This window comes from Zonotrichia leucophrys, unplaced genomic scaffold (assembly GCF_028769735.1).
Source record: "Zonotrichia leucophrys gambelii isolate GWCS_2022_RI unplaced genomic scaffold, RI_Zleu_2.0 Scaffold_62_284954, whole genome shotgun sequence".
Taxonomy (NCBI): Eukaryota; Metazoa; Chordata; class Aves; order Passeriformes; family Passerellidae; genus Zonotrichia; species Zonotrichia leucophrys.
Window position 1 is genome coordinate 96,071 of NW_026992267.1, and position 19,698 is coordinate 115,768.

The 19,698-nt window shown below is 43.0% G+C and overlaps 1 protein-coding gene across 1 annotated transcript in view; it reads left to right on the forward strand.

Annotated features, from left to right (window-relative positions):
- The window catches only part of LOC135460590 (protein fem-1 homolog C-like), an 82,468-nt gene extending 63,030 nt beyond the window's left edge, over positions 1-19,438 (forward strand). Inside the window, exon 2 of the mRNA XM_064737479.1 lies at positions 18,270-19,438. Coding sequence (XP_064593549.1) covers positions 18,270-19,438 — 1,169 coding nt within the window. The remainder of the gene's footprint in view (positions 1-18,269) is intronic.
- The last annotated feature ends 260 nt before the right edge of the window (positions 19,439-19,698 follow it).

The window sequence follows — 19,698 nt, forward strand, 5'->3', positions numbered from 1 at the left end:
CCCCCTGGGAGGAGTAGAGGGGCGGAGCTGAGGGTACTGCAGGAAAGGGGGGGGAAGGGGGGAAGGGGTCACGAGGAACAGAAGGAGAGGGGGATGGGGCAGGAATTTTGGGATGCTTAAGAGAATTTTGGGAAGAAGAAGACCAGGTTTGGGAAGATGCCACGTGGCATCCACCATTTTGCGGACCCCCTAGGGACTGGGGGCCATTTTGGACATCACTGCTCTCCAGAAAGCTAACACGTGCTCTGGGCTTTAGAGGAGGGGACATAGGGGATTGGGAAAGCCACGCAGCCTGGCCAGGGGTTTGTGAGCAAAACAACTCAGGTATTCTTGCACACTCTGGGAGTCGACTTCCTAATGAGTGTGCTCTCTTTAAAATACCAAGTTTTGGGGAAAGAGGTTTAGGGGTTTTAGAGCTAGGAGAGGGAGAAACAGGGAGAGCAGAGGTACATGGCTTTACATTTGGCTTTTTCTCCATTTCCTTTTGTTTTAGCAATGCTGTTCGAATTTGTAAACTCCAGAACACAAATTCAGCTGAGGGTGATTTGCCAGATTGTCCTAAGGTTATCAATTCATTCCTAACTTTATCCCAGAATTGAATATTGTGGATTTCTTCAGGGGAAATGTTTGGGAACTGCAGAGAAAGCCATCTTATAAACTGTTTCAATTTTCCTTTAGAGAATTTCACATTACCATTGACTAAAATGCTAACAATATTATAATACACTCCTTTATGTACAATGCTAAGTTTGTAACCCATGTTAGATGTAAAAAGCAAAGTACTTAATCCCGCCTGACCAAAAACAAAGCTAAAATCAGCTACCAATTTCTAAAAAAAAACCACCGATAGAAAGCGATAACGAGCAGACAAAAGCTTCACAATGCAGCTGTATATACTGCTTTTAAAATTCCCGGGCAGCAGCAGCAGGGCACGCCCTGCCGAACCGAGGCAGACACAAAGCCTTCCCCGCCGTGGAATGCAGCCCCCCCCCCGCGGAGCAGAGAGAGCAGCCACTCCACGTGGCAAGCCGAAACCGGGGCTCTCCCGCCGCCCCGCGTGTGCCAAGAGAACTCCCGACCCCGCACCGAGAGAGATCCCCCGGCCACGTAGAAAGAGAGCCCCCCCCCCCCCGCCCCGCACAGAGAGAGAAAGAGAGTGCTCCGCGGAGCAGGGAGCCGAGAGCCCCCCCCTCCCCCGCACAGAGAAAGAGAGACAGTCTCCCGACCACGTGTAGAGAGCCAAGCACGCTGCCGAGCTGGGGGGGAAGGGCAGAGAGTGATCCCGCTCCGATGCGAATTCTAAAAGACAGTGAAACACGCGGCAGAAAGCTAAAAGCCTAGAACGCAATGAATTCCCGTCTGTGGGGCTGCGCAGCCAAAAATGCAAAGGCAAAAAGGAACAGAACTCACGGCAGAGTCTGTTTTTGAGCTTCTGCTCTACCGAAAGCAGAGATACTCACGTGAAATGGAAGCTGTAGGTGGCTGGGTACAGGCAGGTTTCTTCACCGGAAAAGGGCCTCTCTCTGGGCAAGAGAGGCTCCCCTGTTCTTCCTCTGTAAAATCTGCTCACCAAACAGAAGCTGGGCTTTCCAGAGGCGCCGAACAGTCCACAAAACTTTTTCTGGGAATATTCCCAAAGTCTCTAGCTGAGGGCGATGCAACCAAAGCCCTTCTAGCTGGATGCACGGCTGCCAGAAGCTTTTCTGAGGTACTGCGAGTCCGTTCTTGGGCTGCGGAGTCGCTTTGCCCTCCCAGGGACGCCAACATATTGGAATATGAATCCCAATATTACCAGTTAGATGGTGCCTGGGCCAGTTCTGACCCTCGCTGCTGGGCCAAGGGCGGCACTGTGGTGTAATTCACCCCAGAGATACCTTGGCTGCTGGAGATTGCAGCAGGGCACTGGTGCAAGTCCAGGCTTGTCAGGAACTCCGTTTACCTCAGGAGAGAGAGCTTCTGGCGATGGTGAAGAGAAATAGGAGAGGATTCCGCTGGAGTGTTGAATGTCCAGATGTTTATTCCATGGTTACAGAGGTCTGAAGCGGGGCAACTGCTCCAACAGAATCCCGGCCGCATGGTCTGATTAACCTTTTAAGCTCGGGGACAGGGGAAGGGGAGGGGACAGGTGAGCTACCAACCAGGTGAAAAGGGCAGGGTAAAACAGGACATTGCAACACACCGCAACACTGCAGTGATTGATAGGATGTTTATTACTTTTTACTGTATATTAAGCTCTTTCACAAAGGGGTTGAATATCATAAACTCTGAAGGGGAATGCTAGGTGGTACCATTTCATAACCACACTTATATGTGATGTTTGAATTGACTATGCGGGTGCTGAAATTTTCACTTAATCAGTGTTTTACAAGGGACATTAGTATCCTTTTAATTACTGTATGTTTCTGGAGTTCACTTAATGTTTGAAGCTGTTTCTCATTCTGGCTTTCTGTTTGCAATTCAAGAATGTAGGGAAGAGTTGATTAGCACTCGTAAGCTATTGCATGAGATAAGGAAGTACAAGTAGCCTGCAATAAAAGAGTAAAACCAACCTCACTGAAAGTGAGATGGTGTGCATAATCTGAAAGATGGGGTTTTTTCATTAAATAAAATTTGTTTCCTTAGATTTGAACTTGTATGGACATAAGAAGCTTAAAAAAAAAAGAGGCACACAACATCAGTGTGCCAGAATCATGTTTGGAAATGAGCTGTTTTCACTTCCCATTTAGGCTTTCAGATGAGCATTCTATTTTTGAATTTAAAAATTGCAGCCGTAAGTTTAGCAATTCACTTTCTATTTCTGAAGCTCAAGGAAGCATATTTCATATGCAAAACAATGGTTTCTGTTGAAAGTCAATGATTTGCAACATTTTATACCTTACTTCCACTTTGTATTATTAACCTTGGTAATATGAGTTATCATTAAGTACTTTTGTGACAGAGAGAATGGTTATTCTATTACAGAACATAGAACAACTTGTTGAGGTTAATAGCTCTTTGCAATTTTTACTTTTTAAAAAGAAAGACATCTTTAATTTTCCTTTGTCAAGTATACTGAGTATAGACATGTAAACCAGTTTTCTTTTGCATTGCCTATGTTTGTATGCATGTAAGTATCAATAATTTTTTCTTCAAAAGTCAAAGTTACTAGAGGACTTATTTCCTTCAAGTGGTCTGCTTAAAAAAATGAAAAAATTGTTTTATGAACAATTTCATTTTTTGAAGGTGATTAATTTCATCTATGAGGTTGCAAAAATATACATTCAGTTCCTTTTAAACATATGAAGAAAAAATTATTTAATTTGAAAGATCGACCAGTGTGTAAAGTTCAGCAGCTGAGTGTGTATTTTCAGTAAGAGATCTTTAGTTTGGTACCACATTGCTATCATACTTTAAAAAAAAGTATTTTTATTTTAAAAGTTTTGTTTACCAGAATTTTGATTAAGAATTTTGCAAACTTTAGTAGATGTAGTTAATATTGGTTGCAAATCAAGCCAAATCAGTTTCCTTCCCATGTCACAAGCTATCAGCCTATTTTGAGAATAATTAGCTTCTGACACAATCTCATTAGACACACCTCCCTTGATGAGATGAGCTTCCTGTTGGGGGGTTTTTGGTGGGGTTTTTTTTTTTTTGGACTGTTTTGGTTTGGGTTGTTTGTTTGTTTTTTTTTGTTGCAAGACTGGATAGTTGGGGAATTAGTTCTGTGATACACCAAGCATTTGTGTAAAGTTCATATTATCCCTGTTAAAGTAGGGCTAGAAAGAAACATGAAACTATTTGCTCTTTCATACAGCAATAGATATAATGTTGATTTAAAATTTTTACTAAAGAAATTGGTATGAAAATTGGATTGCCTTAACTGCAGAATTGCATAGATATGTTCAGGCACTGTTTATTCCTGTCACTATAGATGATGCAATATTTTTGAAATGGGTAAATTGCGGAACATAGACCTTGACTTAGATATCAAGGCTAACTGCCATGTCCTCACAAATGTAACACTTCATAATTACTATGTAGATGTCTGGAATTATTGTTAATTCTTAAGGCTGAGGGGCGTGTGTCTGTGTGTGTTTGTTTAACTTGGCAATTCTATACCCATCTATCTGCCCATGTCCGCTTTTGGTTTATTGAAGCTTGTATTCTTATATTTCCTTCCTGCTGCCGTTGCATCCAGTCAAACTGAAGTGCAACCGCTAAAAATTAGTGGTGATCACTTTCATTAATTGTTCTGGTTTAGGGCAAATTTGGGAGAAACCCTCCAAAGGGGGCCCCTCCAGAAAGCAAACCTACACGGCCCCTCCCCCCAACCAGTTTGGGAAGGATTCCTCGGAGAGAAGTGGAAAGAACCTGTTATTTAACTGGCAAAGCACCCCCCTCAGCACACAAAATGAACAATACCAGATGACAGCACTCTTTCACTGCTCTGAAAAAGATGACAAATTCAGAAAGTCTCTCCTGGGAGTGGTCGCTCTGTTATCGGTCCCTCCGGCACTGGGGGTAGCTGCTGCAGGCCACAAGGTGCAAACTCTCAGTGTTTCCCAGGTCCCAGCCCGGAGCAGGCTCGAGTGGTTCCAAAAAAGGGAAAGAAAAACAGTCCAGGGAAAATTCGGAATGCCTAGCTAAACTAATTAACAAGCAGAAGCAAAAGCAAGAGCAAAGCAGGAGCGAAGCAGAAGCAGGAGCAAAGCGAAAGCAAGCGCAAAATAAAGCAAAAGTTGCATTATGTACTGCCCCGTCTCTGTGTCCTGCCGGTTGTGGGGGAGCAGGCTGATAACAAAACAAAACAAAACAAAACTTTGCTCTTCAGAGCCAGTCTTGAAGGCACAGAACACAATATCCAGCATAAACAGAACACACGAATGGGGATACAAGCATCATAATGTCACCCTAGGACATTTATTAATTTGTGCATTGCTTGAAGTAATTGTGGTCTCCAAGGCCTACTACATTATAAGTAACTAGAAATTACCCTATTCCTGATATGTTTTCAGTAACCACTCTTTGAGTAAATAACTATGACAGTAAGAAAAAAGCAAGTCTTTTAATAAAGGAAATCCAGATGAGGAGAATACTGAAAATCCTTGGTGATGTGGGAATATTTCCATGTGTTATGCATAGCTTCATTGTAAATTAATGCCGTATAAATTGTTGGTGTGTTCTTGGATTATGGAGGCACTGGCTAAGCCTAATTTGTATTACTTTTTTGCACTATTAGTGTGTCATGGCATATATTTATGGTAACTGATAAAAGAGCATAAAGGTCATAGGTATGTGGTGATGGATCTACAATGTGTAATATGAATAGTTGCCATTGATCCTATTGTCAAATATAGCAATATGTATATCAATAGTTGTAAAATAATTGTAAGAACTTTGGTGGTACTGGTGCATTTTGATATGTTTGTCTGTAATATGCATTTGTTATGACTTTTAATATTGTAAAAATATTGACTTGAAGGTGGAAATAAAGGAATGTGAATGATAATATGTAAAGATGAAATAGTTGTGACTTAAGGATGACTATAATATTTCAACAAGTACAATATGGTCTGCAATAAAACATTTTTGTGAGGTTGAATTTTTTTGCAAATCAACTGGCACCTCAAATACAACTTAAAATATGTATATGAATATTTTGAAATTTAAATGTTTAATTTGCCCAGCTAACACAGCATTCTGACATGTATTGGTAAAAACATTTGTAGTTCTGAATCTTTTTAACCCCAGGCCATGTCTAGAGTGGCATTGGAATTGGCAGCCCCCAAAAGACCTTTCTAGTGTTTCATAGCTCTGCTGTGAGTGAGGTAGCATGGACTTGAATACACCCTAAACTGGCTACAGTAACTCGTGGCTTGGCCACACCCAGATGGATATGGTTTTGGCTTTATCAGTAAGTGTTTTAGAAGTGTAGATGGCCGGAGGAGCCAGTCAGTATTTGCTTCTGGGTTGACAGCTATAGAAAAGTTTTTACTAGGCTTTTTCCAGCACAGCAAGATTACTTTTGTAATGTGTCTGTATATTGGTAAGCTAGTTATGTCTATTTGTCTGCTTTTGCTCTCTTTTCATCTTAGGAATTTAAAGATCTCATGCTTGTCAGTCTGGAGGTATGAACAGTTTTGCGTAATCAAAAATAAAAAAAAAAGGAATTTTAGTTAATAAACTGCAGTTGACAAACCAAACTTTTAATACACCTAAATTTGGGAAAAAATATCCGTTCCTGTGATTGGAGAATTTGTTGGTCTCTGTAGAAACTGTAGTGTGACCAGACCCATGTGTTGATCAAGCTCCTGTCACTGATTTAATTCTCCATTAGTGACAAAGATTGCCTAGGGTATTTGAGACTGAAAATCACTTCCTATTAAGACCTGATTTTAGTTTCATGAGTATTGATCTAACAGATAATTTTGGATGCTGCTTTGTGTGGAGTGTCTTCCTCAGTTTTTCAGTTTATTTTGATGCCCTGTTTAGCTTTTAAGTCAAATCACAGGCACGCTTTAGGGACCAAATTAAGTTTTACTGGCTAAACACTCTAATGTAAAAGGTAAACTGCACATTCTACACATAACAGCCTGGGGGAGGAGGGGAGTACATTAAGGTAAATGTACTAAGGTAAGTCTAAGCTAAGTTGCTGAAATTAGGAGACTGTATACCCACAAAATGCACTTTTCCCAAACATCAGCTGAAGATTTCAGCCCTATTGATTTCTTTCCCTACCTACTTCAGTTTTGTTTTACATCTAAAAAGCCAAAGAAAAGGCTACTGCAATTCAGTGTCTTGGTGTCTGTCATGGTTTGACGCTGGCGCAATGCCAGTGTCCCCATGAGAATACCCTCTCCCTGGTGTCTGCTGTGAGATGTGACCAGGAATAAGCAAAGCAGGCTCTCACTTAGAAATAAAGAAAAGAAAACTTTATTAACTAAACTGCAACTATAAGTAAAAAGAAACAGACGGGGAAAATGAAAACCTTCCAAAAACATTTCCTCCTCCTCACACCAAATTTCCAATGCATACATCCCTCAGATCACCAACTCTCAGTCCATCACCACCTTTAGATAATCAATTGTCAGTTCATCAAGGAGTGAGGAGTCCCTCTTGCACCATAGGCTTCCCCCGGAAACATCGTTGAGACCTCTTGTGTTTCCTGTCACACGTGGCACCGCCCGGAGAACATGTGCCATCGTGACATCTTCCTTCCATGCCCAGTGCTCTCACCACTGTGCATGGACCAGGGCTGCTTCTAGGGTTTTCCTTTTAAGGATGCTTTGTCCAGTTCCAAAAAAGAGCACAGTCTATCACTTTCAGGACACCTGTCCCCCCCAAATTTCACCCCCTGAGGCCGAAGGGTCTCAAAAACAGAGATCTTCTTTTCCACTGAAGAGCGAGGGCACCAACCACCCTCCTCACCTGTTGTCTCTGTTCATGCACTCTTACACATAACATCACTGCACTCCCTTGGCTCCGAGCCATTGCCTTCCCCTAAATGCAGTCTCTGTGTCACAGGGAAAAAAAAATGGTTCTGTCCATGGCTATACAAGAAAAGTCCAGCCAAAAGGCCACTCCATCATCTCCACCCACGTAAGAGTCTTCTCCACTTCCCTCGCGGCCCATTTCCTCTTATCTCATCTCTTATCTCTGTTCTCATTCAGCTCCAGGAGGATTAGCATTTCTAAGGTTTCCATCATGCAAGAAAAGGGTTAAAAATCTCAGTCTCTGCCTGTTCAGAGCTCCCACACTGCCCTGGGGGCACCTTCTCGCTGCACCCCCCCCCCCCCCCCCTCCTTCTCAGCCGGCTGCTACCAAATTCAGACACCCTCTCTCTCTCCTGGGAGGAGGGGGGGGGGGACAGGACTGCCCGATGCCTCTTGGTGCTCCTCCACCCTTCCACCCTTCCATCCTCAAGGGCCTCTTCACCTCCCATCTCTGTCCAAGCCCCAGGCCTACCTCACCCAGCCGCATGGCTGCCCCTCCCCCGCCCAGCAGCAGCAGCTGGACGGGGGAGAGATCTGCTTTTTAACCCCTGTGTTCTCAGAGGCGTATCCAAGGTCCTCAGTGGCCACTTCAGGTGCCAATATTCAAATCTGAACCCCATTGGTGTGACCACAGCAAATCCCAGAAAACTTACTTCCTCTCAAACCACGTCAGCGTCATAGAAAAAAGCCTGCCAAAAATGCAAATGAGAAAGTTTATGAAAATCTGTCTCTGAGATTTTTTTAAAAGCCAAATCAGATGACTGTGAATGTACAGAATCCTTGGAAAAGGGTTCTCTGATTTGAGGATGTGGAAACTTGCTGATGATATAACAGATAATGATGATCTGGAAGCCAGTTAACCAGAATTTGCAAGGCTGGTGGCACAAGATATTCTAATTGGGGAGTGGGAGGGTGGGATTCTTACTGAAGCCCCAAACTGCCCATCCGATCAGCATTTTACTACTGCACAAGAACATAACTTTGTTATCAAAATGGTTAGGCAGAGCCACAGACTGAAAATCAACCCTGAGCAGTCCTATCCCATTCCCATCCTATTAGCTACTCACGCGACCCCTAACACTAGAGCCATATCCCATATCACCGGCGGGTGGTCTCATGTTAGGTACAAGGGGATTCGCCCCCATCCACATTCAGGAATTGCTGATGGTGCTGTATGATAGGTTATTCATTAATCCGGAAGCAGTCCTGGAATTATTGATAATACTGTATGACAGATTATTCATTAATCCGGAAGCAATCCTGGTGGATCCTTCTGTTTGAAGTTTGGTAAGCAGGGCAAACAATAAAGAGAGATAGGGATAAGGGAATTGACGAGCTAAGCATGATCAGAGCTAACAATGTCAAACTGACCCTAAGAGCCGTGCCAATGTCAAACTGACCCTAGGAGCCGTGCCAAGCCATGGGAACCAAGCCAAGTACACCGGGAATTGACCATATTAGGATAGGAGTTCAAAAGTTTAAAGAGGAAGACTCATCAGAAGACCCTTGCCCGCGATGAAGGCACCGGAAGGACCACCAAGAATAATCCTCAAAATAGATGTCTCCGCCCACGCTCCGCCCACACCACGCCTCTTATGAATATGCATGATTATGTATATGATATGATGTAACCCTGCACCCAAGACTGTATAAAAGCCTGCTTCTGTCATGAGATAGCTAGAAATCCCTTTTGTGATTTCTCCGACGCGTCGTAATAAAATACCTCCTGTCTATGCTGACTTACTTGAGTCTCTTAGGCAGTTATTCTCGCCTTTTGGGGCAAAATTCGGCATCATATCTGGCGACCCAGATGGGACCAGACGGGAGAGCGGAGCCTTTGAGGTCCTCCGGAGCCGGGTCCGGGGCCGGGACCCTCGGGCGCCCCTGACAGATTTTTGTCAGAAGAGACTCCCCCCCCGGACCAGCGCTCTTCGGTGGACGAAGGGTTTCCTGCATCTCCTGCTCCAATTAAGAGGTATTTTAATTGTTTATTGCATCTTGATTTTGGAACAAAGCGCTTTAATTGGGAAACGGGGACTAGACGTAGTCGCCCGACGGGAGCCATAGGGACGCCTTGGCATAATCCCATTTGGTATTGGGGTTTGAGTCCCCATTTGGTATTGAATTTGGAATCGGGGTTTGAGTCCCCATTTGGTATTGGGGTTTGAGTCCCCATTTGGTATTGGATTTGGAATCGGGGTTTGAGTCCCCATTTGGAATCGGAGTATTTGTTAAAAGGGTGTATGTTTTTCCTTAATGTTGTTGTCTTGTCTGAATTTTTAAAAGCGTTGTTGCTTTGTTTGAATGTTGTTGCTTTGTTTGAATTTCTAAACTACGCCTGGGAACGTATCCAGCCAGGTCCGGGACCTTGTCCAATTTTTCCCTTTTCCCTGATAAGGTTTTTGAGGAAATACATTCGTGTTATACTCTTGTCTAACATTGTTATGTTGTTTGCAAGTATTTTGTAATTTGCTAAGACGTGAGTTCGAATTGCGGGACAAGGACTCGGTATTTTGTGTTAATTGTAATTTTTGTGTGTGTAAGAATTTATTGTGATATTATCTGCAAACCGTACCTTGGTTTACAGCTGTTTTTACGGGTGTATGTGACAGCCTGAAGTTGACCAGTATTGGTACTATACGGTTTGCCAGCGACATCTCGGGGTAAAGCGGTGTACTTTGATAGACCGGAAAAGTAGGACGGTTTGGATTAAAGTGTGTGGGTGTGGATGAGAGTGGATGAGACGCGATTGGAAATTGTGTGTATGAAGTGTTAAAATAAATTGACATACAGTGTTTGCGAGAAAGAGATTAAACCGAAAACGCAGACACAGAAAATAGCCATGGGAGGTCAACAGAGCAAGGACGTAAATATGAAAACCCCCTTAGGATGTATCTTAAAGCACTGGAAAGACTTGGGAAGAATTCGGGGGGGTACCCCATTAAAATCAGGGATCGATGAGAAGATAAGCAGCCCTCAGGGACTAGATAGTCCACAGGGGTCGAGAAGCTACATGGATGCTGACAGCCCACCCAGACTAGAAGTCGAAGGGGAGGAAGGCAGTCCGTCAGGAGCGGAGAGCCGAAGGGAGACACGTAGCCTGCCCGAACTCAGTCCATATGAAGATAACCACACACCCAGAAGTGGAGGCATCTGTAGAATGGAAACCAGCACACCAAGGACTGGGGACAAAAGTAACTCACTGGGAAGTGACGTCTATAAATTGAGGGGCGACGTCTCTGAATTGAGATATAGTGAGAAGAATGATGAGACGTGAAAGGGAGGCAGAGAACAGCTCACAGAAACTGAATATAGTAATTCAGATAGAGGATAGGAGAAGTTGAGGAGAAGAAAAAGGAAGACGGGAAGATAGCTCGAGTAGTGGCTGTAGCAGTGGCAGCTCAGAAGACAGGTTACTCGGAACCTGGAACTAGGGGAAGAGGTAGAGGCAACCCAATAGGAGGGAGGGGGAGGTTCCAACCCCACCCAACTAGAGTAGGGCCAAATCAGTGTGCTTACTGCCTAGAAATGGGACACTGGAAGCAAGAATGCCCCCGACTAAGGGAAAGGCTGATGGCCACCACTACTACCACACATCAGGATAGTGAATGAGGGGACCGGTGGGCCGTACCCTAGCAGACCCACTGGTTAAAATGGAGCTAGGGGAAGGTAAAAAGGAATTGAACTTTTTGTTTGACACGGGAGCAACCTTTTCGGTTTTAAATCAGGAATTGGTACCTAAAAGTGATGAATTTGTACAAGTTGTGGGAGCAACAGGCCAACCAGAAAAGACTTACTTTTTGAAACCTATTAAATACAAAATTGGGAAACAAATGGGAATTCACCAGTTCCTGTATTTACCAAATTCGCCAAAACCCTTATTGGGAAGAGACCTATTGGAAAACTTGGGAGCCGTAATAAAGTTCAACAAAGACAAATTGGAATTTCAAGTAAATGAGGAACAACTGATTACAGCTTTAAGCCTAAAAATCAGTTGTGTGGAACCCAAACCTGAGAATCACAATTTCGAGCGAATCCTGAGCAAGGCATACCCATTAGTTTGGGCTACTGATATACCGGGAAGGTCAAAACAAGCAGCACCGATTGTTGTTGAACTTAAAGTTGGGGCAAAACCGGTGAATAGAAAACAATACCCTTTAAAGATAGAAGACAGGAAGGGGATTGAGCCCATAATCAAAAGGTTTTTGGAATTAGGGTTACTGGTAGAATGCGAATCGGATTTTAATACACCAATCCTGCCGGTAAAGAAACCTAATGGGGCTTACAGACTAGTTCAGGATCTGAGAGCAGTAAACGAAATAACCAAGACATTACATCCGGTGGTTGCTAACCCATACACACTTCTAACTAGACTAAAGGATCATTTGGCCTGGTTCACCGTATTAGATTTGAAAGACGCATTTTTCTGCCTTCCCCTAGCCCCTGAGAGTCAAAAGATCTTTGCTTTTGAGTGGGAGTCTGTAGATAGAGGGAGAAAGACCCAACTCACCTGGACGGTATTACCCCAAGGATGGACCAATTCCCCCACGATTTTTGGGAACCAGTTAGCCAAAGAATTAGAACAGTGGGAAAGGCCGCTGGGAGATGGTACCCTTTTGCAGTACGTAGACGACCTCCTAATAGCAACGGTGACAGAGGAAGAATGCATTGAATGGACTATTTCCTTGCTGAATTTCCTGGGTTTAAGCGGATATCGAGTCTCTCAACAGAAAGCACAACTGGTGCAAAAGGAAGTGGTGTACCTGGGATACGAAGTCTTCAGAGGACAGCGATCCCTGGGAGCAGCTAGGAAAGAGGCCATCTGCCAGATGCCTAAACCAGAGACGGTGAGAGATCTGCGAGCCTTTCTGGGGATGACAGGTTGGTGTCGGCTATGGATCTACCAGTACGGAATACTCGCTAAACCATTGTACGACTTGTTGAAGGGATCCAAGAATGTCCTAGTGTGGACTCCCGAAGCAGAAGGGGCCTTCAAGAAGTTAAAGCTGGAACTAATGAGAGCACCAGCCTTAGGTCTCCCAGATGTATCAAAACCATTCTGGCTGTTCTCCCATGAGCGACAAGGGATGGCCCTAGGAGTCCTAGCACAGCAGTTGGGACCACATAAGAGAGCTGTGGCCTACTTCTCCAAGCAGTTAGATGAAGTAAGTAAAGGATGGCCAGGCTGTCTGAGGGCAGTGGCCGCAGTGATAATTAACATAGAAGAGGCCAGGAAGCTCACGTTGGGTCAAAAGGTGACTGTGCTAGTATCTCACACTGTGTCGGCTGTGCTGGAACAGAAAGGCAATCATTGGTTGTCGCCCTCCAGATTCCTAAAATACCAGGCCATCCTGGCTGCATCAGATGACGTAACTATTCGGGTAACTAACATTGTGAACCCAGCTTCATTTCTAGAAGGGAGAGCCCCAGCAGAATCAATCGAACACGACTGCCTGGAAACAATTGAAGCCGTCTACTCCAGTCGTCCAGATCTCAAAGAGGAGCCATTCGAAGATGCAGACAACTGGTTCTCGGATGGCAGCAGCTTCGTGAAGCAGGGAGTAAGACTGGCTGGCTATGCAATTACTACCACAGAAGAAGTAATTGAGTCAAACCCTTTGTCTGCGGGGACTTCAGCCCAAAAGGCAGAGCTGATAGCTCTGACTCGAGCTCTGGAATTGGCAGAGAACATGCAAATTAATATATGGACAGACTCTAAATATGCCTTTTCTGTCGTACATGCCCATGGAGCCATCTGGAAAGAAAGAGGACTGTTGACTACGCAAGGGAAAACAGTTAAGCATGCAGAGGAGGTTCTACGATTGCTAAAGGCGGTCCAACTCCCTGCACAAGTGGCCATAATGCATTGTAAGGGACACCTGAAAGGTAATACTATTCCAGAAATAGGGAACAGGAAGGCAGATACAGAAGCTAAATTGGCTGCCACAAGGGCTAGGGAAGTGAAAGTAATGGCCCTAATACCAGGAGAACTGGATACGAACATCCAGCCAGATTACCAGGAATCAGATCATAGATGGATTCAAAGGAATAAGGGCAAAATACTAGAAAATGGTTGGGGTAGATTGGAAACGGGACAGCTAGTAATACCAGGAAACGTGATGTGGCAGTTTGTAAAAGCAGAACATGAAAAAGCCCACTGGGGCTTGGATCCGCTCTATCAGTACCTGCAAGCTAGGATAGCAGGGCCAAAATTATTTACCACCATAAAACATGTCACATCCCAGTGTGAGCGATGCCTGAAGAACAACCCGAACACAGGGTATACAGGATACACCAGGGAGCAATAAATCGAGGTAAATTCCCAGGTGAAGTATGGCAAATTGATTTTTCTGAACTCCCAAGAAAAGGGGGGTTTCGGTACTTGTTGGTATTAACTGATACATTTTCTGGGTGGCCTGAAGCATTCCCTTGCAGGACAAATAAGGAAAGAGAAGTAACTAAAGTGTTATTGAATGAAATTATTCCACGATTTCGAGTACCGAAGAGCATTTCTTTGGATAGGGGTACACATTTCTGTGCAAAAGTAGTAAGAGCAATAAGCAAAGCATTACAAATCAAATGGCAATTACACACGCCTTACCGTCCACAGGCCAGTGGGCAAGTAGAAAAGATGAATCATCTTATCAAACAGCAGATTGCCAAAATATGCCAGAAGACTAATTTGCAGTGGTATCAAGCTTTGCCTATTGCTCTGCTGAGGCTAAGAGTCAAACCAAGGTCAAAAGAAAGGTTAAGCCCATTTGAAATTCTGTATGGTAGACCTTTTGCTATGCAAGTTGTAAATGGGGACGCTATAGACCAAATTGGTAATCAGTACATTTACGATTATGTAATTACGGTGGGGAAACAGTTTGATAAGAATGCTACTGTACCAACCTAAACAACCTGATTGCAAATTGCATCCGTTTAATCCCGGTGATTGGGTGTATGTTAAGAATCTTTTAGGAAAACCCCTACAAGAGAAGTGGGAGGGATCCTTCCAAGTGCTGCTGTCTACCTTCACCGCGGTTCGGATCAAGGAGCGACCTGCGTGGATCCACTACTCACAGGTCAAGAAAGCTCCGGAGAACAAACAGGAGCAGACATCATGATCCTGACTCCACCTCAAACCTTTACAACTTTGATCATTGGACTCTCGATAAGTAAAATTATTATTAGACCCCACTTATTCTCTGAAGAAGGTGCAGATGAACATTCATGCCGATGTTACGCATTTGCAGAAGGATAGCCGACCATTTATACAGCAAAGCCTCAAGGGATGGAATGCATGGCTAGTGACAAGGTCTTATCACAGGAGGGCACAAAGAGATCTTAGTGGGTGGGTCGGCACCGGATTTGGTATATTAAACACGATAGATCAAGAGGTATTAGTGAACAAATTAAGCACCGTCACGACGAACCTGGGAAAGCTTAAGATGCCCCTCAGTTCATCCATGCTTACATTAGCAGAAACACAATCGCTAGTAGTAAAATTACTAACCATGGTAGCAAACCATACTGCAGAGGATTTTGTGAAGCTTGTTAATTATACAGGGGAATTTAGCAAAGATATTGCGCTCGCTATCCAATGCCCTCAGACGCAACAATGGGTACAATCAGTAGCGGCAGGAATAATAAGAGAAGGAATGTCAGGTATATTACCTCAAGAAATAAGGGAAACAATATTAAAGGACAATCACACCACACAATTCGAGAAAGACCACCAAGCCTGGTGGCAATTAGTAAATTTCAATTGTGAACCCCAACAAGAACACATTGAAGCCTATGTCCTCACCATTAGTGCGGCAGAGGAAAGAGCTATCTTTCCCATCCTCACTCTAGGGACAATACATCAGGGTGTCATTGTCAAGCCAATAGACCATAATGTCTGGGCCAGTTATGATTATACCAAAAAGAGGTGGCAATCGATTAGCGCAGAAGCATGTATTCCTAGGGGACAATTAGGCTATGTTTGCAAAAACGCCGTGGTAGAAGCAGAAGATTTATGCTTAGATGCCAAGAAGAGTGTATGTACCTTTGAAATGCTTCCGCATAATAGAACACAATCACAAGTCTACTATATAGGGAATGGGTGTGCTTGCGTGAGGACAGCTTGTGACAACGTCATTATAGATGGTTGCCAAGAAGAGACTAACAATACTAACTTTTGTGTATGCAATTTTACCAAGATAATAGGTTGTGATTTTCATTATACTGTCCCAATAACTACCCAACAGCTAATTAACGCAGATTTTAACCTATATCAAGAGATACCGAAATTACAAATAGGGATGGACGTTGAAATTCTTAAAGCAATGCTCGCACATCCTAAAGTGAAGGAATTGGTGCAAAAGGTGAATCAAACAACTAAACGAATGATATGGCAGGTGGAACATAATTCAGAGAAAATAAAGGATGTCCTGACCAAAGTAGAACAAGTAGGTCAGCATCATTGGTGGGATATCTTTACAGGATATTCCCCAACAGCTACACAGGTCTTCAACTACCTGGTGCACCCAATGCTAATAGTAATTGTAGCTCTGTTACTGTTAACTTTCACAAATATTTGCATGTGGTGGAGACTAAGGATTATAATGAAAAGAACTCAAATGGTTTGGGCTATGGTACGAGCATATCAGCGCCCTATAGGAATAGAATTAGACGAAAGAATTCGTATGTTATAAGAAAAGGGGGGAAATGAAGCCCCAAACTGCCCATCCGATCAGCATTTTACTACTGCACAAGAACATAACTTTGTTATCAAAATGCTTAGGCAGAGCCACAGACTGAAAATCAACCCTGAGCAGTCCTATCCCATTCCCATCCTATTAGCTACTCACGCGACCCCTAACACTAGAGCCATATCCCATATCACCGGCGGGTGGTCTCATGTTAGGTACAAGGGGATTCGCCCCCATCCACATTCAGGAATTGCTGATGATGCTGTATGATAGGTTATTCATTAATCCGGAAGCAATCCTGGAATTATTGATAATGCTGTATGACAGGTTATTCATTAATCCGGAAGCAATCCTGGTGGATCCTTCTGTTTGAAGTTTGGTAAGCAGGGCAAACAATAAAGAGAGATAGGGATAAGGGAATTGACGAGCTAAGCATGATCAGAGCTAACAATGTCAAACTGACCCTAAGAGCCGTGCCAATGTCAAACTGACCCTAGGAGCTGTGCCAAGACATGGGAACCAAGCCAAGTACACCGGGAATTGACCATATTAGGATAGGAGTTCAAAAGTTTAAAGAGGAAGACTCATCAGAAGACCCTTGCCCGCGATGAAGGCACCGGAAGGACCACCAAGAATAATCCTCAAAATAGATGTCTCCGCCCACGCTCCGCCCACACCACGCCTCTTATGAATATGCCTGATTATGTATATGATATGATGTAACCCTGCACCCAAGACTGTATAAAAGCCTGCTTCTGTCATGAGATAGCTAGAAATCCCTTTTGTGATTTCTCCGACGCGTCGTAATAAAATACCTCCTGTCTATGCTGACTTACTTGAGTCTCTTAGGCAGTTATTCTCGCCTTTTGGGGCAAAATTCAGCATCATTACATGGGTGTGCTGTTAATTATTTTCATGTTAATGTAGTGGGAGTTGGTATGCCTGAATCTGTAGCATATATGAAAAAGAATCTAGGTTTAAATTGTGTCATTTTAAAAGCAATAAAACCCCCAAGAAGCTCTATTATGGTGGTGAGGACGGAGACAGTTCTTGTTTGTCCATCTTCCTGTCTCCCCCAGTGAACTACTCATGTATGGTCTTAAGCAAAACTTTCTCCTGCTTAAAGCATAGTAATTTGATATTTAATTGTGGTGTTCAGTGATTTCTTTTTAGTTCGCTACTTATGTTTTGCAGTCAGTTGCCATTACTGCTTGCTGGAAATTTCACCACATAGTATGAGTGCCACCTGAATGCCTTTAGCATGATATTGCATGTTCTCTTCATAAGAAATAATCTTATTGTAAATGATAAGACTTATAAGACAAATGGCTGGATGCTGTGTGTTCAAGGCACTGTTTGGGTTTGGGGTCTTGGGTTTTTTTTTTTTAACTTTTGGGAATCCTAAGCAGAGGGGGGGTTTATGTGGGACTTCAGAATAAAGACCTAATAAAGTAATAGAAATAGTTTGTCTGTGTGTATACATAGGCTTGACAAAATAAGTTGGTCCCTCAGAATATTCTGACAGTCTCTGAGGCCCCAGCTGATATGAAGGGCCTGTTGTGATGAGCTGTATTTGCCTTTATGTACAATTATTACCTTGGAACACTTTTTAATTAAAGGCTTTGGATGAAAGAGAGAGGAAGAGGTACAGTATAGCAGTGAGCAAGGCCAGTGTTGAGTTAGCACAGCTTTAATTTTTATGCAGATCTTATTATTTTTTTTAAATTATGAATAGAGATAGGGATGAAGGAAATTTGACAAGGGAAGAAGGGAAAATATAACCACGTAAGGTGGCAAGCTTAGGTTTCTGCTTTATACTTGAAAGCAGATATAAAATTTCTCATGTGGTAGAGAATTCTAGTTTAAGTTTTGAAAAATGAAACATGTCCTTAAAATCTGTTTAATTCTTTTGGGTAACAATGCCAAGCATTTTGGTTTATATAACTGTGTGGTAGCCGTGATGTTTTAATCAGATCTTGAATGTTTTTTAACTTGTCATTTAAGCCTTTCATAGTTTGTAGATGTCAAATTTTATTTTTTTTTTACCTATTAATGGAGTGATATCTGGACTATAATTTAATTATAATTTATGTAATTGTTTTTCCTCTTTTGCTAGGAAACACTGCATTACATGACTGTGCAGAATCTGGAAGTTTAGAGATCATGAAGATGCTTCTCAAGTATTGTGCAAAGATGGAAAAGGATGGCTATGGAATGACTCCTCTTCTGTCAGCCAGTGTGACAGGCCACACAAATATTGTGGACTTCCTGACCCAACATGAACAGACTAGTAAGATAGAATGCATAAATGCTCTGGAACTTCTAGGAGCAACATTTGTGGACAAAAAGAGAGATCTGCTTGGTGCTTTGAAATACTGGAAGCAAGCTATGGAAATGCGATACAATGATAGGATTAGTATCCTGAACAGACCTGTACCACAAACACTAATTATGGCCTATGATTACGCTAAAGAAGTAAACAGCTTAGAAGAGCTAGAAAATCTTATTGCAGATCCTGATGAGATGAGAATGCAAGCACTATTAATTAGAGAACGTATTCTTGGTCCTTCTCACCCAGATACATCCTACTATATTAGGTACAGAGGTGCTGTCTATGCAGACTCTGGAAACTTTAAACGATGCATCAACTTATGGAAATATGCTTTGGACATGCAGCAGAGCAATCTAGATCCACTGAGCCCTATGACAGCCAGCAGTTTACTATCATTTGCTGAACTCTTCTCCTTCATGCTGCAGGACAAGGCAAAAGGCCTGCTAGGCGCTACTGTCACATTTGATGATCTAATGGGTATACTATGCAAAAGTGTTCTCGAAATAGAGCGGGCCGTGAAACAAATCCAGTGTCCTCCTGATCCAATACAGCTAAACAAAGCACTTTCGATCATTTTGCATTTAATTTGCTTGTTGGAAAAAGTACCTTGCGCCTCAGAACAGGAGCATTTTAAGAAACAGACTATATATAAGTTTCTTAAGCTTCAGCCTAGAGGGAAGAATAACTTCAGTCCACTTCACCTTGCTGTTGACAAGAATACTACATGTGTGGGTCGCTACCCAGTTTGTAAATTCCCCTCTCTACAAGTTACTGTTATCTTGGTGGAATGTGGTGCTAATATAAATGTCAGAGACTCTGATAACAACAGTCCTTTACATATTGCTGCACTGAACAACCATCCAGGCATCATGAATTTTCTTATCCAGTCAGGTTCACACTTTGATGCCACAAACTTGCATAAACAAACTGGATCCCCTCCCTTGACCAGCTGATGACAAACCCAGGAATGCAAAAGCACAAAAGTATCTGAAATTAGTAATCAGGATCCAAGACTGAAAAGAAATCTTCAAGAAAAGCCAGAGGGTAAAAAGGATGAGGTAAAAGAAAAGAGGAGTAATACAGAGAAAAAAAAAAAAAAGCCAAATAGGAACATAAAATATGCATTGGTGCCTGTGATTGTTCTTTCCTAGGTGTAGGACTTGGCACTTCCCCTTGTTGAACTGCATGAGGTCCCTGTCAGCCCATGGTTACT